Here is an 18,519-nt window from a genome sequence, read left to right on the forward strand (position 1 = left end):
AGGGCCCACGTCACACGACGCCTTCCATTTCTGGAACCAGCACCTCTACGTCCCAGGCGGCTGGGGACAAGATGAGGCCCAGGAGCTGCGTGGCAGGGACCACAGCCGTGGGGGCAGAAGGACGGCGGCTCAGGCTTGGCGGGACGGAAAAGCGGAGCCCACTCGCGGGGCCCTGTTTGAGCCTGTCTGACTCCAACGCAACGTTGTCTTGTCTCTAAATGGGAGCGACAGCAACAGCCCACGGGGCAGGGGAGACACGCCGGGCAGAGGGTGGGGCTCGGCAGGTCTGGTGCTGCCAACTCCCCGAAAGAGGGAAACTGGAGCTCCGTTTACAGCATGGCCTGCCTCCCTGATCACGAGGGTGGGGGTCTCCTAGAGGAGCGTAGACCGCTTAGCAGCAGAGGCGTAAATAAAGTAGATGAGTAAATGTGAAATTAAGAGGAAGAAAAATAATGGTTTTCTGTGAACTCATAAAGGCTCATTTTCCTGGTCACAGAACTTTTCAAGGCCAATTAAGATTCCATCAACCGTGATCTCAAAGTACTAGAGGCGCACCCAGCGTGCTGACCCGTACGGCACAGCAGGGCTGGCTGAGACGGTGGTGGCAGATAAACACCCCACACAGAGAACAAAGACGGTGACTTCCCCTGTCCAAGGACAAAGATAAAAATAAGACTCCAAAACAGAGCACAGACCCAGCAGTGCAGGTCCCCAAGATGGCCTGGCTGGGCCCTGGGGACAGAGATGGGGCAGGACACCAGCATGGGCACCACGGCGGCGGCAGTTGGGGGTGGCGGTGTGTGTTGGCCCTGGGAGCAGGGGGTGGGCTAAGCCTCAGCTTGGAGAATGCCCTCCCTTGGGATCTAAGCCACCTACAGACACCCGCTGGGGAATGTGGGTTCGGAGACCCAAGGTTGCCTGTCCAGCTGTTGGGAAATGGGCGAAAATGGCTCCAGAACCCGGTCTGCCTCAGTTCACCCTTCTCTCGCCCACCTGCCCCCAGGCCGGTCTCATCAGGCTGTTTCCCAGCGAGACTGCAGCCTGCTTCTCTCCTCTTCCTCACTGCGGTCAGCAGCATCACGTAAGAAGAGGTTAAAAAAAAAAATGCCAGGGTTCATCCAGCTGTGACTCTCCTTCCTGCCTGTGTGCACGGGGCTGGGGGAACCTGCTCCAAGGCCCCCGTGCCCCAGTCCGCTGAGACCAGAAGTGTGGGCACCACGGGGGCTCCCACTCTCAGGATCCGCCCAGACCTCCCGCATCAGAACCCGCAGTTTCAACCAGACCCCAGGCCGTTCACAAGCACACTGAAGCCCAGGAGGTGCTGGGGTAGCGCACAGCCCACACTGACTTTGTAAAGGGGAATGGGCTCCTCCCGACGTCCCCGAGAACTCGGAAGCATCTGCTACCACCCATCACCTTGAAAATTACGGATGTGCTTGTGCACCTGCAGGGGGGAGGCTGAGACCTCCCAGTTCCACCTGAGAAACCGCACACGTCCTCTGACTCAGAATCAGCAGCAGAGGGGCACGGCTGAGTGTTGGGGACACGGAGAAGAGGACCCCTGTGCCCACTGCCAGCACCCCACCTGCAGCGGAAGTCCTGGACCCCTGGGAAAGGGGAGCTTGGTAATCCCAGGGCCATGGCATGGCCAATGGAGAAGGCGGTTCTCGCATCCTGCTGAGCCGTCTTGCCCACAGGCTCATCTTGTTTGAAGCGAGTCACACGCTAGAACTGTGGGCAGTGGGTGCCTGGGGTGGGGGGAGTGACACTGCAGAAAACACACGGGCGTGCACGTCGCCTGTGCTGCAGGTGAGGCTTAGAAAACGCTGAGTGAGCATCCAGCCTGGACCCGTCTGTTCACAGGGAGAAGAGAGTTTCTTGTCTTCATGCCCACGATGGGGTTGAGGCCAGGGTGAGTAGAGACACTCGTGGGCAGACCTCAAGCTGCTCTTCCCCAGAAATCAGGAAGAGTGGTCGGGGCGTGGGTGCCAGGGAGAAGCACTTTATCCGGAAGGGTGGCAGAGGGTGGGGGCATTGCCTTAAATAGTTTTGAAGTTTTATGCCCAGTCTTAGCAGCGCCCGTACTCCTGAATGCCCAGCCAGAGGGGAGCCAGAGAGCATTCAGGGACCCTGCAATTAGAAGCCACCTTGCGGGGACGGGCGCACCATGTCTGCGGTCAGCATCTGGGGCCGAGGCTCATGGAAGGGGGAGAGGCCGGGCTGCCGGGGAGGATCAGCACTGCCTTCAGCTGACCCCTGGGGCTAGGGAGGAGGGGATCACACGTTAACTGATACCATCCCCCCGTATTTTTTCTCAGAGACTTTACACTGAGAGCGTTTGCAAATATTGAAAACACCTGGTGCCTGAGCTCACCACGTCCCTCTGGTCTGTAAGCACCGAGGCAAGTGAGAAGTAATAACAACATTTACAGGTACTTAGTACATGATTATATATATATATACTATGGGTAAGAATAATTTAGAAAAAGTTAAGTAAAATGCATGAAGGATGCGTAAGACTATAACGGCCACCACTCAACCCCGAGCCCGGCACGTGGGGCAGACCCTGGTGCCGGAACAGAGCACCCAGGGCCCTGTAGGGGGGCGGGGGGCTGCCACCAACGCCTGCCTCTCAAGCACGTCGGCTCTCGGCCGCCACAGCACTTCTCACTCCCTCCTGGTTCCTCGGTTTCCCAGATAGCAGATTCTACCAATATTGATTTTGTTACTACATTTATCTTGGCCAGGGCAGAGGCGGGCCCTGACTTAGGATTTTTCAACATGGTGGTGCATGAGCAATGCACATCCAGTAGAAACTGTGCTTCCGGTACCCACACAACGGGTCCTCACTTTCAGTACGGTACTCGCTAAATTACGAGAGACATTCAATACTTCATTATAAAACAGGATTTCTGCTAGATGGTTTTGCCCAACCATAGGCTACTGTCTGTGCTCTGAGCAGGCTGAAGATGGGCCAGGCTAAGCTATGACGTTTGGTAGGTTAGATGTATTAAATGCATTTTCGACTTATGCTATTTCCAACTTACAGTGGGTTTATCAGGACATAACCCCATCATAAGTCAAGGAGCGTCTGTATAGAGGGAAGGGGAGAAATATAATAACATTTCAGAATTTCAATACATTGTACATCTCAGAATTGTTTCCTCTGAATTCAGAATGATATTAGCATTCCAGGCCGCGCTCCGCCACTCCACTCTTGTGAAGGAGCCACTCCACCCAGCTGCGTCTTGTTAGCTACAGGTCTGCAAAATGGTAAACTTCTTGAAGCTATTTCTACTGCAGCTTTCATACATAAAACAAAAAATTCACCCTTGTATAGTTGCTTTAAAAATATGCGCGCACACACACACATTGGCCAGTTAATTCTGGTTTACCCTTAGGACACTTAAGTAATTGGTGTAATGACTTTAAAGACAAATCAAATCTTATTAATGCTTCCCAAGTACTTTAAAAATCTTAAGTCAGTGAGTATTTGTGAAGTGCTGCTATCAGGAAGAAAACACACGTTGTAGCAGCTGGTTCCTGAAAAAGTGTCTCAGCTTATTCAGAGTCTCTCAGGGAACTTTGTTGGTTTTGACTCTTCCAGGAAATAAGACTGAGGAAATTGGTAGAGGAGTTTAATATGCTTTCGACTGTGAGTTATGGGTATATTAAGAACTACAATTCAAAGAAGAAACTACCCAGAAACTATTACTATAACACAAGGACCATCTTGGTATTGATCGTACCCAAGGCTGCCTGGCCTGCGAGCGGCTCACAGGTTGGCTGAGGAGACCACCATGTCCCCACCAGCGACCAGCCTGCCATGTGGGTAGGTACGCCACGGACTTAAATACCTGACGGGCTGATTTGAATTTTGAAAGCACCAGGGTGACATCGTGACCAGTACCAAATGTCACATACGTTTCCATTGGCTTAAAAACCCACTGAGCCTTTATTTTGCTCATAAAATTATTGGACACTGCAAGGAAGAGAAGAGGCTTCATCCAGATGCTAAAATAAAAATTATAAGAGGAAGGGAAAAAAGACAGGAAGGACCAAGAGTTCAGAAAAAGAGACCAAATGTGACCAAGAGTGGTCAAAGATGGTTCTAGAGAAAACGTAAGAACCAGACCTGGGCCTTGGAGGAGGGAAAGATGCAGACACGGGAAGAGAGACCACGCCAGGCAGGACCCTCCCACTGAGCAAGGGACCCGGGCAGTGGAGGGACTGCACAGAGTGTGATCAGGGTCAGCAAAAAATAAACGTTCTGCAGCTAAACATTACTGCGGCCATCCTATGTACCAGGCTCATTGGAATTATCATCTCATTTAATCATCGCTACAAGCAGACTCAATGAGTAGAAGTTATAACACTGCAAAAGCAAAAGCCACAGCAAAAAAAAAAAAAAAAAAATATGATCGATAGGGCGATTGTTCCTGCATCCCAGCGTCTGCGGAGTCAGCACTTCCCTTTCCTGAAGCAGCAACATTCCCGGACTCAGAAGACGGGCAGGGGGAGAACAACCCAAACCAAGAAGCAGCCCCACCTCCTCAGTGAGCGGCAGCCCTCCCTTGTTGGCACAGAAAGAATTAGGGTGTTAACAGCTGAGATGAAGAGACCCTAGGTTGATATTAACTTACCTTCAATTTACTTCCAGCTAAATCCCACCTTAATTAGCTTGACTTTTTAATTGAAATAAGTGATTGAAAACAGTGGGCCAAGGAGCCCCAGCAGTATGAAGACTGGGCATACCTGTGCTTGCCTGTTTGCTTTGCTTTTAAATATTCAACCATGTATTTGTAGTATTTAAGCGATCGTTTTCCCTTCGTGTGGATATGAGTGTGGGGATAAGGCCGTCCCCATGTGGGGATGCTGTTCTCACCAGCAAGGCAGCCTCTGGACTCTCGAGAGAGCATTAAGTTGCATCCTTCACGGATTTAGATGGCAGAGATAGCGTTTCTATTTAATCACCTGCTCACCACAGAGGAGGAAGCCACACTGACTTCAGCAGGAAAAGTGTGCGTTAAATTACTTCTGTAGCTCCCTACAGATTAAGGCTTGTAGGTTCGGGATTGCATTACAATTAAGTAATAATGAAAGAGAAATCGTGTCTTTTGATCAAATAATGCATTAATCCTACTATACACTGTGTAACCTCATCCACTCTCTGGGAATGTTGACTTTTTCAGGCAATTTTTATTTCTCATTCCGCAGGACAGGAAACCGGGATGGAGAAAAGGAGAGGGCGTGCGGCGAGGAAGACAAGGGGAGGGAAAAACACCCTGAAAAGCTCCCTGATAAGAATTGTTATTTGTCACAGCACAGAGAAAATCCCAGGTAGTTTTAATGAAAGGGTGTTGTCATTTCTTACGGTTGAGCATACATGAGACATTTTCTGCAGAAAAACTACATCCCCTGAGCCCCAAATTCATGGGGCCTACTACCTTGAGAGCAGGGCTGGGCTGCAATTTCTGAAGCCCCTTCGGCACTTAAGATCAGAGTTCACTGAGCAATTAGCAGTGTACCCAGACTCTCCAGGGAGGTATTGAGAACAAGTTTTTCAAGCACTTTAGAAGGATTTATATACCCAACATGCCATTAATCATTCTTATCTGTTCATTAAAGCAGTCTCCCCTAGGGCCTCCACTTGCCAGTTCCTTCTCAGTCTGGTTCTTTTTATCTACATACCTGAAAGGGAGTCCATTTCTTTTAAAACATGTTTTATAATTAAAATACTTCACTAATTCACATGGGTGTGCTCCACCAATTAGTCTGCGTTTTCAGAGTTTTATTAAGGATACAGAAAGGCCACTCTCTTGAGGGTCTTTGCTGAAGACTAACCGTGCAACCGAAGCTTGGTTTCCGAACCCGGTGTCTGCGTTCGAGAGATTCCAGAGCCGTTACTCACACCATGATATAAACCTCCTGTCCACATCAACAGATGTTGCCTTCCTCTGTCCCCCACCCAAGAGGGAGTGCTATTTTAATTCACATTGTGGCCTAATTGATCTAAACCGGAGGTGGAAGAGAAATCAGACACTGTAACATCAAAAAGAAACCGGTTGGAAATGTCACATCGGCCGGTATTCGACTGTACCTCTGACGGTGACTCCGCCACACCCACGCTCCGGCCCCCGCTGGTTCCCGGCTCCGTCCATCCCAGCGCGGCCGGCAGAGAGGCCCCGAGCAGCGTGAGACGCAGCCAAAAGCCTCCTGGCCTCATTCTGTTGAGTCTGTTGAGAAAAGGACAAATGCTCAGAACTAAGCACCGTGAGACGTACAGCAGGTCACGGCGGGTTAGGACGTGCTGATGGGACCCCACAATCCCATCAACCTGGCTTAGACCCCAGCACCGACCCTTCTGCTCCACTTTGGAGACGCTACGTTACTTCTGAGCCTTAGTTTACTTATCTCTAAAACGGAGGCAACAGTGCAGGCCTCGTGGGGTCTTGCGAAGGTTGAGGGCGTCAGTGTCACCCGCACAGTAAGAACTCCACAAATGCGGTTGCCTGGAAACCCGCTTGAAACGCCCCCTACCACGGTATTTACAAGAACAAACCAGGATGAGACAGCTGGGTCACCTCTGTTAGGTTCCTACAGATCCATGCCTCAGTTTCCCAAGAAAGCATTTGGGGCCGGGCATACAATTAGTGCTCAAGAAATGCTGATTAGAAATTATGTTAAATCTGTGACACCTCATTTCTAGCAGACACCTCAGTTTACAAGATAATGAGCTTCAAAATGGCATCATAAAGTTCACTATTTCAGTTTCAAGGCCAATCATTCCTGTAGCAGCATTCAAGCATCCAATGATAGTGGAATTTCAATACACTTTAAAGTGTTACCTGAGATTCACTTTAACATTATCGTCTAAATTCCTAGAAGACAAGAAACGAGCAATTCAAGGTAATCAAAGAATTACATGGCTGGAAAAACTAAGATCAGCTACAATAAATATTCCAGCCCCTATCACGTACCAGGCATTGCGCTAACTGTGCTACGGGAATGAGGACACAGACTAGTCCATCGACAGGGTTTCTACTCTGAACATACTCTAACCATAATTTCAGTATCTGTCTTTGAAACGCAGCCAGATGGGACTCAACAGGAAGTCCTTACAACTCTTACTCAGGGAAACTTCAGGGGTTATTGGTTTCTGCGTGTACCGCACAGTTTAGTGCTGAATCACATGTGGTCCAGGCTGCATTCCGGTCACCGCGGGCGAGACGAGGATACATGGAGCTCCTCAGAGGCCACCACCCAGGGTGACCCGGCCTCGGCGGGTCCAGAGCAGGCTGCAAGTCAGAACCAAGCGGGTGCTTAGGGGGTCCACCCCGCTCACTCCCACAGTCCACAGTGAAGGATTCCTGCTCTAGGCGAAGGGGTGGGGCTGCCACACACACACACACACACACACACGCGCGCGCTAGTGCTGAGGACGGGGCTGCCACACACACACACTCTCCTGCCACGTTCCGAGTTCCTTTGGCTGCCTTCCACGTCCAAATAGAGCTGCCTCTCCACATTCGCTTTATGTCTCCAGCTTAAGACAGAAATGCCCGCAGGGAGGAAAAGTAAGACTGAAAATTGTGGACATATAACACTGGCCTAAGAAAAGGCAAGGCTGTGGGTATCACCATCTTTTAAGAGCGAGTGTCTCCTTGTTTTGAAAAGAGTCCACGGGCTCCCACGCCCACATCTCTTCCTTCCGTCATTCATCTTTGACATCTGTTGGCAAAGCTGAGCTCCTGGGGAGACGGTCTGGGTGGCCAGTAAATATAACGTGAAGGTCACAGTCACGCCACCGTCAGGCACCTGCTGTGGGGACGGTGCCACTTCCGTCACCGCCTGGGCGAGGACGGTCACGTTAATGGCGCCCACCCAACTCCGCACCCCTGCTCCAGGGCTCCAGCTGGGGGCTGTGAATTCTTACAGGGATGAGGAACAGGGGAAAAATCACATATAGGACTTAGAGAAAATAAAAACATCTTTCCTTAACTGCAACTGTTTTTCTAAAAATAAGTAAGACAACTAGCTACTCTCCATAAATTTATCCTCTTCTGAACACAGAGCTACTTTCCAGAGACTTCAGAAAGCAGCTACTGGATTTTTGGAATTTTAAAACCCAGCCATGGTAAATTAAGCTAGAACTCTCATTAATTTTCCCTGCTTATCCACTACCAAACATTGCTCGCGGACTAAGCACACATATCAAGGTCTACTTTTCTTCCTTTTCATGCCCCCTCATCCAAAGAAACTAAAAACAGCAAGATGAACAAAATTTTTTCTAATTAATGCACAGATGTCAATTCCTGGAGTTATGAAATATATGAGCCACAAAATCTAGTATTTAATTTTTAATTTGCCTAGTAATCTAAGACCTCTTATGTTTGATGTTGTGTTATTAATGGATAGCATCAAAATAAAATCCATTCATTTCAATTGTTATTTTGGCAAGCACCAAGTCACTTCATTTAGGAAGATGCACCCAGACTGGGGGCATTAAACTAGCTGTGTCCGAGTCGTGTTTCAGGAAGCCCAAACTCCAAGCCTCAAGCTCTACCTGGAGTTGCCACAAGTTCCATCCGGTCTGTGTTGAGATGCTCCGTAAGACTCCATCTGGCAACAGGGAAACACGTCAACCAGGCCAACTACGGAAGTACTGCCAGGCAGCTTCTCTGTAAAGGTTAGCTCGGTTTGGCCACCACTAGCTCTGATTTCATCTGCACTGTGAATGTGTCTTGAATGTCATTTTATACTTAGAGTGATTGACAATTCATTGCATCTACTGCAGCAACAGCCTAAAAATTTACAACTCAAGTGTTATGACAGTTCAGTTCATAAAAAAGAATTAATATTGAGCCTAAATCAATTTTGATGTTCTAATAACTAAGCAGAGACTATCTATTTGGTTAACACTTACACGGCAATTACTAAGTGTCAGGCACTGTTCTAAACACGTTAAAGGTATTAACTCACAATCTTCATTTTTCTACTCCAGGAGGAGGGCAATGATGATCCCCCCGTCAGATGACACAGGAGACAGGGTCACAGAGAGGTTAAGTACCCTGCCAAGGCCATGGCAAGAAAATGCAAGAATCTCCCCATTATGGGCACTGGCAAAGTGCCACCAAGTAAGTGGCAGGGCTGGGCTTCCGAGCCAGGCAGGTGGACCCCTGACATCTATGCTCTTAACCCCCCTCCTATGCTGCCTGCCAGCACTTAGCAATGTTTTATTTTGATAGACAGTTGCTGTTAGTACGATGGAGAAAATCTACATAGAGTAAGATAGGAGGCCCTGAGCCCGGAGTCTCTCCTTTCCTCCGAAAGCTGCCCTCCTCCAGTGGCCGTGACTCTGACCAAGGCAGAGCAAGGGAAAGGGGCAAGCTGCTCACCCCTAATTCCTGCACTCCACCCGGTGCTGGGGTGCAGAGGGGGCTCAGCACACCCTTCTCAGCTCTCACTGCTGCTCAATTTACGGGCCAAGAAAAGAATGTGGTCCTAAAAAAGAGGCCATGAGAAGATGCACATGCTCCCAGGCAGCAAGGGCAACCTTCAGCTCACAGGGAACGCCAGCACGATAAGGACAGTCGCTCTGGGGAAGTGGGTCCATAAACAAACTAATTACTCCTCACATTCAAATAGCCCTACTGGCCTTCAGATAGAGGAAAATGCAAGAATCTCCCCATTACAGAACTGGGAAGGTGCCAGGAATAGGGCCACAAACCTTCTTTTGCAACCTAGAGCTCCTTCTGAGATCAATTTAGGTTAGTAAATTTCATTCAATCCTTGCTAAGCCCTAAGCATTAATTGTAAATCTTCCTGGGATTGTCCTCACATAAGAGCTGGGACTACCTTTTCTTCCAAACTACTGAGAAAGTACAATCACTTGATATTGAAGACATCTTGCTTTGAAGAGAGGTATTTTATTGCTTACCCTGAGGTCAGGGGAATCAGGTGTTTACCTGGCTGCCACACAGACAGGATGCCAGAGGCCCAGAAGGTTGAAGAATTCACCCAAAGCTCGAAGTGAAGCCAGACCTAGACTAGGACCCAGGCGTCCTGCCCGAGGCCACGGTGTGGTTCCTCGCGTTGACACACACTCACAGCTGGGGGACATGCGTTTGCCTTTTCTCAGCGCTGGAGGAGCCTCACTGGATCAGCTACCTTCTCCTTGTGAAAACCGCAGGATTTTCTGGGGTCATAAAATAAGCTGATATCTGTGCTATTTTTTATTTGTATTTAAAATGATAGAGGTATACAAATTAGCATGATGTGACATTCCAAATACTGACCTGCTTTTTGAAGACAGTTTACAAAGCATGACAGAAGAACGCAAATTGTTAGAGAGAAACAGGTCTTAATGTGAAAATTCTGAGATTTGCCCCACCCTCCCAGGGAACACACCCGGGCACGCAAGCTCCCTTACTGGCAGGTCAGGGAGAAGCACCCGCCGCTACACTGCCAGTGGGTTTACACAAAGTTCCCTCTTCTATTCTAGGAACCAGCCACGCTGGGAATTCTGGCCCTCAGAGTTTCGGGGACATTGTTCACTAATTCTCCCTCTCAGTCTCTCCCCCAGAACGTGGTAACTTTATCAGACGAGCCATTAAGGATTCATATGTAACCAATAGGATCAGAAATTGTGAAGCTGGTTGGGCAGAACCCAGCACACCAACCAGCCCTGAAGACAGTCAGATTTGGGACTCTGAGGCATCTGCATCCTAACCTTTCCAACTAAAACAGTGTCTGTTCTAGCAAACCACTTTAGGAGTGCTGCGTTTTACCTATGACACGTGGGCAAGCAAATGGAATCAACTGGGACCCCCAAAACTCCCACAGTCCTCTTCTGCATGTCTGCCCAGTGGTAAAAAGGAAAAATCCATATCAACTCCAACCTGAAATCAGGGGGCTATATATGGTAATTTATTCTGAAAGGCTTAGGACCCCGGTTTTGATTTATGAATGTTTTAGGAAAAAAGAAAGTGGTTCAAATTTCCTAAGACAGTCCCTAAAATACCAACTCAGGGAAATTAGGCATGGAAATATAACAGGATAACCTTGCAGCAAGCCATAATGAAGTTAAATTGCATTTCCTATTAATTATCTACTCTATAGCATTGGTTAAGTCTTCCAACACTTGATAAATTAGATGCCTAAATTATTCTACGTGCAATGTATAAATCTATGACTTCTCTATTTGCCATGCAGTTTAACACATACACAGGTATGACTTCCAATAACTCTTACCCTTCCAACCTTCAGATTGTACCTTTTAAGCATCACATTCTATTGACTGTAGTTCTATTGTATTTGAAGTTCCATCCCCTGTATTAGGCATTAAGAGATAGAAAATATAAGGAAAGATGTGTTCTTGAAATAGCTACTTAATTTCATTACATTAGGAAGCCCACAATGGACCACACGTAAGCAACTCAAGAAGGCTGAGCTGGCAGAGAAATACTCAAAAAGGCAAGGTAGGAATTAAAGCAGATTTTATGAAATTCTGACTATGCAATGCCAGTCTCTGGAAAAGAGTGTGGAGTCAAACAAAAGATCACAACATGAAGGTCACGTTTAAAAGAAACCCTACAGCCTTAGAAAAAGGAAGAGACTTCTGAGTGACTGGTCAAGGTGGCAAATCCAACCTCTCCCTCACTTCGCCCACCTTCGGAGGACAGCCAAAAGGGTAGAAGTTCTCCCAGTGCCCAGAAGAACAAGCTGGCCCCTTTCTAGAAGAAAAAGAGCCTTCCTGGAATCAACAAAAATTGAGGGTGATCATGAAATTCTAAGAGAAAAAGGCACTGGGACGACTCTAATGAGCAATTTTCATACATGCCATCAAAGTGGGCTGTTTCCTGCCTGACCTTTGGCTCAGGCTCAAGTCGTGGGAGAGGGTAGCCTCCGTTTTCCGAGGAGGGGGGAAGACAGCTGACATGCGGCAGAGTGTGGCAGACACGGCCAGGGACGCTGCAGCTGTCCTCACGGCGCTGAGACAGGAGCAGAAGACGCTGCCCTGCAGGGCATCGGCTCAGGTGCTGGGCTTGAGCCATCGCCTGAGACTCGCTGGGCTCTGGTGTCACAGAAGCCACCCGCTCACTCCTCCGACCATCTGCCTCCCAGGTGAGCCCTCCAGGGACCACCGCCCAGACCCAGAGGCTGCTCTGGGGACCAGGGGGGACCGGCGCCGAAACTGACCCGGGCCGGGATTAAGACGACACTGTTAAAAACCATCTCCGGCTTCCCCTGAGCCTAGTGGTAGGAAAATAACCTGGGACTTGGGAGAGTCTCCTCATGGTTTCTGACCCCTCTTTCCCCTCGCAGACTGTGACACAGTGCCGTCCCCGGTGCACACTTGGGCTGGCGGCCCCCTCGCCACCCCTTATGGAAATTCTGGGTAGGTTTGGCCCACAGACCGACCGGACGGGCGTTTGTACCTCGGGCCCACCTAGCACCGTCCCGGCTCACGGGCTTGCAACAAATTTACAACGGAACAGCCGGAGCTGCTGGCGCTATTTTTCACTCCAGGAAACCTCGGCGGAAGCGACACCTAGAGGGCAGCGCGGCCGAGGCGGTGGCGGTGCCATCCATCGCTGTCGGGGACAGGTATCGGGAGCAAGGTTCTGGACCGCGCGCGGGGGACCAGCTCCGTGGGCCGCGGCACAGGCGCCAGGGCCCGACCCCGTTGTCCCCGGAGCTTCCAGGGGACGCACGCGCCGCCGGGCGCTCGCCGCGCTCGGGCACCGTGAGACACCGCTGCTCCGCGGGTTCCGCTCCCGCAGGAGTCGCGGGCGCGAAGTCCTCAGGTGGCAGCCGCGGGTCGGCGCCGCTCAGTCAGCTGCAGGGAGCCGGGAAGACCCGTGCCGCGCCGTCTGTCCCCAAACTCGAGGCGACACACGACCAAACCGGCGCTCTCTGCCTGCGTCGTCTCGGTCCCCCCGAAACTTGGAACTGGTCTCTCCTTTGCTGGCGCACAGAGGGGCAGAGATCGCCCACAGTGCAAGCTCGGTTAGGACCAAGCCCCCAGGACGAACTGCTCCCTGGAGCCCCCGGAGGGCGACACCGGGGCAGCGGCCGGCGCGGCGGCACGAGAGCCGAAGGCTGCCGGGGGCCGCTGGTGCCAATACCCTCATCCCCAGCCTCGTACGCGGGGACCCGGGCAAGAGTGGGCCAGGCGGGGCGCAGCCGGACCCTCGGGCTGCGGCGAGGAGACGGAAGTTTCCCCGCAAAGCCGGGGAGCGGGAGACGGGGGCGGCAGCGGGGCGCGCCGAGCGTGTCCGCCCCGCAGTCGGGAGCCAAGGGCACGGGCCGAGCCCCGGGACTGCGCTCGCCTGGCTCTTCTGGGGCTGCCGGGGTCCCGAGCCCGAGAGCGGCGCCTGCAGGGTCTCGGAGCCGGGCGCGAGCTTCGGCCTCGGCGGGAGCGGCTCTGCGCGGCGCCCCGCGCGCCAGCCCGGTCAGTCCGGTCCCCACCGCAGACCCCGGCCACGAGCTTCGGCGCCCCAGCCTTTACCTCGGGTCCCAGCCCCGGCCGGGGTCACCCTGCCGAGCCCCGGCCCGCTGGTCCCGCGCCTGCGGCGGCGGGCAAACTTGGCTCTCCCCCCGCGCCGGGCCCTGCAGCAGGACGCGCGGCCGCAGGCGCCGGGACACCAGTGGGGCGCAGCGCAACCGGCTGGTGGCGGCGAAAGCAGCTTGGCACCCTCCCCGCGCCCGCTCCGGAGCTGCTCCCGCCTGCATACCTGAGGCTGCCGGGCCGAGAGGAAGACCAGGTGGCCGGACTCCGGCGAGAGGGAGGGAGCGCCCAGTGGCGGCGGCGGCCACCCGGCCCCACGTCCTTCGCTCGGTCTCTCTGGCTGTCGGCGGGTCCTGGGCTCGCTGGAGCTGCTAAGGCTCCAGCTGTCTGAGCCGCCGCTGCCCGCTGCTGTGCCACCGCCGCCGCGGCTGCCCTATTTCTGCCGCCGGGACCGGAGCCCGTGACGTCACCCTTCAGGCCCCGCCTGCCCAATCGCCGCCACCTGTGCGCGCCGCCCGCCCGCCAGCCGGTCGGACCCGCGCGGCGCCCACGGCAGGTGCGCAGAGCAGCCGGGCGCGCACGCGGGGCGCGAGGACTCCGGGCGCGCTGAGGCCATCTCGGTCCCCGCAGGAGGGGAGCCAGGGCCGCGCTCCCGCCTCCGGCTAGCATGGAGGTCGGCTGGTGACAGCCCCCTCCTCTCCACTCCTTTCCCCTCTGCTCTCCTCCAAGGCTCCTTTCAGGCCAGATTCCCCGAGGCTGCGCTCTCAGGGCAAACAACTGGTCTCAGTGGCCACTGCTTGTGGAACGCGAGCGGCCCAGTACACCACACAAGAGAGCTGTCCCTGGAGGCAAACTCAGGTGGCACTCCCACTCCGTTGAGAACCAAAAACCTGTGAAAGGGCAAAGTTTTTATATCCCTCTTCTGAATCTGCCCTCTCCCAACCGCAGAACCCTGGTAGATACTGGGCCTGCAGGAGCAATCCCAGGTGACATTTGCCTAGCCTGACCAAGCTGGGACCAGAGGGTCCTTCTTATCCCTTAAAACAAGACACTTTTTCCGTCCTGACCCCATCCCCAAGTCTGAAGGCTCCCAAACTTTTGTGTATCCCTCTTCAACAGCCACAGCTTTTGAGATCAGTCTTGGTTCCCAAATAAAGTGGAAACACGTTTGTAACACCTCGGGCCTTCCTTCCAGGTGGTGGTAATTGTAGCCTCAGCCTGGCACTAAACTTAGGAGGGAGGCCCCAGCCAGGAGCGTTTCTGAAGGGCTGCCCCCTGCTCTGGCTGTGTGGGTACCAGGAGGCTTCCTGGCCTAGGGGAACAGCATCCTGTCCGTGCCTCTCTGATCTCTCCTGGCTGGGAGAAGTGGGCAGAGGGGCTTTTCCGAGGATGAGGTTAGTTAAATGCCAGAGGAAAGGGAAGAATGCTAAAAGGCTGACATGGAGGGAGAGGTGTTATGTTTGTTCTTTCCCTCAACAGATTTTGCTCAAGGGAACACCTGCGCCAGCCCTGCAGCAAGACTTGGGGTGCCAGGACCCCAGTGGGGCGAAGCAGGGCTGGTTGGTGGCGGCTCCTCCTGTGTACCTGGCACTGTGCTAGTTGCTAGGGGTACAGAAGTGAATGGGCCAGCATGGTCCCGCCTCACAGTGTCGGTCTGGGATCCAGCCCTCCCTTCACCACTGGCCAACTGTGTGACACAGAGCCAGTCATCTCTCTGCCATGGGTATCAGTTTCCTCTGTAAAACGAAGGGTTGGACAAGACCTGGGTGACTTCCAGGTCTCCATCTGCTGTGACTTCCCATGCGGATACCATGGTTTGTACCCAGAAGGATAAAGGCTACTCCATCCTCGGTGGCTCTGGGCCCTGGCCGGAGTGATGCTGTCTCAGATTTGATCTGAACCCTTGCCAAGGCCATCCGTGCTGAACGTCTGAGGCTGGCTAGAGGCCAGAGTCCCCACAGCCAGACTGGGGGAGGGACGGCACTTTCCATCTAGGGAAAAAGAAAAGAAGACTGGGCGCAAACAGGAAGCAGGGAGGTTCCGAAACGTGCTGTGCCCCCTCTGCAGTGGAATCTCAGGCTGTGGTCAGGATGGCCTGAGCCCCCGTCTCAGATGCTGAGATGTTTCAGCTCTGAGCACAAAGTCCCTGAGTCAGCCTAGTGGCCTTATTACATAATCAAAGCAGGACTTTGTGTGTTTTTTGTCTTTTAATAACTCAAGGTCACATGTAAGTCAGGGTCTATAGATTGACCAGGATCAGAACCAGCTCTGTTTAATGCAGCGAGCAGCACTGCTTTCTTCCTCTCCAGCTTCCCAAAGAAGTGGAAGGATGTAGCTGCCGCAAACCAGATGTATGGAACATCCCTTGGAGATAGCGTTAACATCTGAAGTGAGCTGTTGTGACTACCGTGCATAAAATAAGAGTGGAATTAAAAGTCACCTTGGAATAAAAAAGGTGAAGTGTGAATGACAAAATAAAACCAGCCTCCAGGGAAGCAGCATCAGATGCCAGGAGACCTTGACACCTCTTTGGATTGCTCTGTGCTTTACCTCTCAGGGCAATTTTGGTTTAATAATGTGCCCCAAATTGGAAAATAGGTTATATTTCACACGGAGAATTTCAGAATTTGCCTGAAACCCTGTTTCAGAACTTGCAAGCATACTGACATAAAAATTGGTTAAGTTTTGAATTTCACGTAAACATCGTATAATTCAGTAAGTTTGAAGTGGGGGAGCTAAAAGGAAACACAAATTCAGATAACTATCCCCAGCCCCCACTCTAACCCCTCACTTATTGGTGAGTGGTTCAGGCAGACCCAAAGACAAGTAATAGGAAGTTATTAATATACTTTTATAAGATCAGAAAATTTAAACATCCAATTTTTTTTTTTTAATGTTGCCCAGGCTGGAGCACAGTGGCTATTCCCAGGCACAATCCTAGTGCCCTGCAGCCTCAGACTCCTGGCCTCAAGCAATCCTCCTGCCTCAGCCTCCCTCCTTTTTTCTATTTCTGTTCTTACCCAAAACACAACCATGTGATGCAAAACTACTGCCAAACAATGTGTCCTACAGGTCATTTCGGATTACAGCAGCCCGTCAGGTTGCCCAGAGATGACACACAGTCATGGGACCAAGGCACTTTCTCCAGATTCAACCAGAAGTATCTGCGTTACTAGCTGTGGGTCCGGTCACCCGGGGCCCCATCCTGGGCTGCTCAGACAGTGCCCAGAGATACCTGTTAGAAGCCAGACTGGGAGGTCAAACATCAGAAGGTGGGAAAAGGCAGGAAACAGTCTTCCTTGTCTTGCATAATTTAACATTTTGCTGCCTGTCCAAAAAATGTCTTTGTAAATCTTCAAACCAAGCCCTGCAAGCCCTGCAGTGTATTGAAGAAGCAGCCTATGCTTAGGAGAGCCTGGATAGGGAGGCACAGGGCTAGGCCTCGCCCTGCCTCGGCCCCTCCAGGGCTCCGTGAGCCTGAGTGAGTCACCCCTTTTCTGCATCTTGTTGTCTCCTCTCTCAAGCAGGAGCTAGGGATGGGTGGGTGGGGGCTGTCATACTAACTGAACTTCTGAGAGCATTTCCAATTCTAAACATCATGCCTTTGTTTTGCTAGTATTTATAGAAGTCAGGGCTACTTTGATCTAAAATGAGCGATGATGTTAAAGTTTTCCCGTAAGTCTAGTATTAATGCTGACGTTTAAAATGGTGATTCATTTAATCATCTAGAAATTGAGGGAGTGTAGGCAATAAGTTCAAAATCCTACCTGTGAAGTCACACGCAAATAATTATTTTTAACTTTGATTTTGGAAGAGAAGTAGCCAATGTGAAAATCAGGTATTCATTCAAGAGATAGCTGATTGGGGGAAATTTTCAAGGCAAGGAAGAAGTGGGGTAGAGCAGGAAGTTTAATCGAGAGGCTGGGATGAATGAGGAGATGCGGTGCTGGAAACGGCGTGGGAACGGTAAGCGCGGAGGGAGACGAACACTAGCACCCTTCACCGTGGTACTCACTGCTCCCGAGACGAAATTCCTGGTAAACTCCCAGGGGCTGGACTGATGGCACAAGGGGCCTGAGAAGGGCACTGAAAACAGGAGGAAACTCGGCTTTGCTACCCTCAGAACTCAGTGTGCACAGAGGAGAATTTGGGATGAGACGGCCAGGCCTCCCAGCCAGAGTGTCACATCCTGCGGGCGTGGGAGAGAGGGGTGGCAGAGGGAATATAGAGGGGGAGAGGCAAGGGGGAGGCAACTTCCTTTGTTCAAAAGGGGAACCACAAACTCACGAATTTTTGTCATGACCCTGTTTTCCAACCCAGTAATAAAACAAATTATTCAAAAAGATGAGCTCCTGCCTTAGGGAGCTTCCATTCTTATGAACATACGTTCTGTTCAAAGGCACGTGCAGCATTGCGGGGCATCTCACAAGCTCTGGGGACAGAGCGAGATGAGGATCCATCTGCGAGATGCCGCTGGCCCTAGCCTGCCCCAGATCTGAGCAGCCACACTCACCTCTGCCCCTGGTCCCCACCAGGGCTTTCGACACTTGCCTGGCGTCCTGGCGGGAGTGGCCCCGACAACTGCCCATGCTGCTCCCACAGTCTTAGAGCCAGGTCCCCTCTGTTCTTACTGCCACCACGTCACTACTACAGATGGGAAGCTCTGCACGTGGCACCAGCTGACAAGGACAGGCTGGCCTCAGGCCTGCTTTGGTCAGAGGAAGCCCTGGGCTGGGGCTTCCCCAGAGGCTGCCTGGAGACGATGCTCGGTGCCACGCAGAGGCACGGAGGGGCCACTGCCCCGACGGCCAGACTCTGACCCGTGGGCGCCTGGGCACAGGAGCCGGCTGACAACCCCCCTTGCTCCCCTGGATGGTCCATACTGACACGCAGTGTCTCCCGCCCTGTCCTCCTTGAAGACGTCCTGGAGACCAGCACACAGCTCCACTGGCTCCAGGGCGGTGGCCTGCTCAGCGTTTGCACTTTCTTCATCCCTGCAATTGTCC

At 52.1% G+C, this 18,519-nt stretch overlaps 1 protein-coding gene across 1 annotated transcript in view; it reads right to left on the bottom strand.

The window, feature by feature from the left end:
- FSTL4 (follistatin like 4) overlaps positions 1-13,799 on the bottom strand; it is a 294,835-nt gene extending 281,036 nt beyond the window's left edge. Inside the window, exons 1-2 of the mRNA XM_069484454.1 lie at positions 13,740-13,799; positions 6,101-6,236 (exon numbers count right to left, since the gene is read on the bottom strand). Coding sequence (XP_069340555.1) covers positions 6,101-6,226 — 126 coding nt within the window. The 5' untranslated portion in view covers positions 6,227-6,236; positions 13,740-13,799. The remainder of the gene's footprint in view (positions 1-6,100; positions 6,237-13,739) is intronic.
- Between the last annotated feature and the right edge of the window lie 4,720 nt (positions 13,800-18,519).

Source organism: Eulemur rufifrons, chromosome 10, assembly GCF_041146395.1.
Source record: "Eulemur rufifrons isolate Redbay chromosome 10, OSU_ERuf_1, whole genome shotgun sequence".
In the NCBI taxonomy this organism is placed as follows: Eukaryota; Metazoa; Chordata; class Mammalia; order Primates; family Lemuridae; genus Eulemur; species Eulemur rufifrons.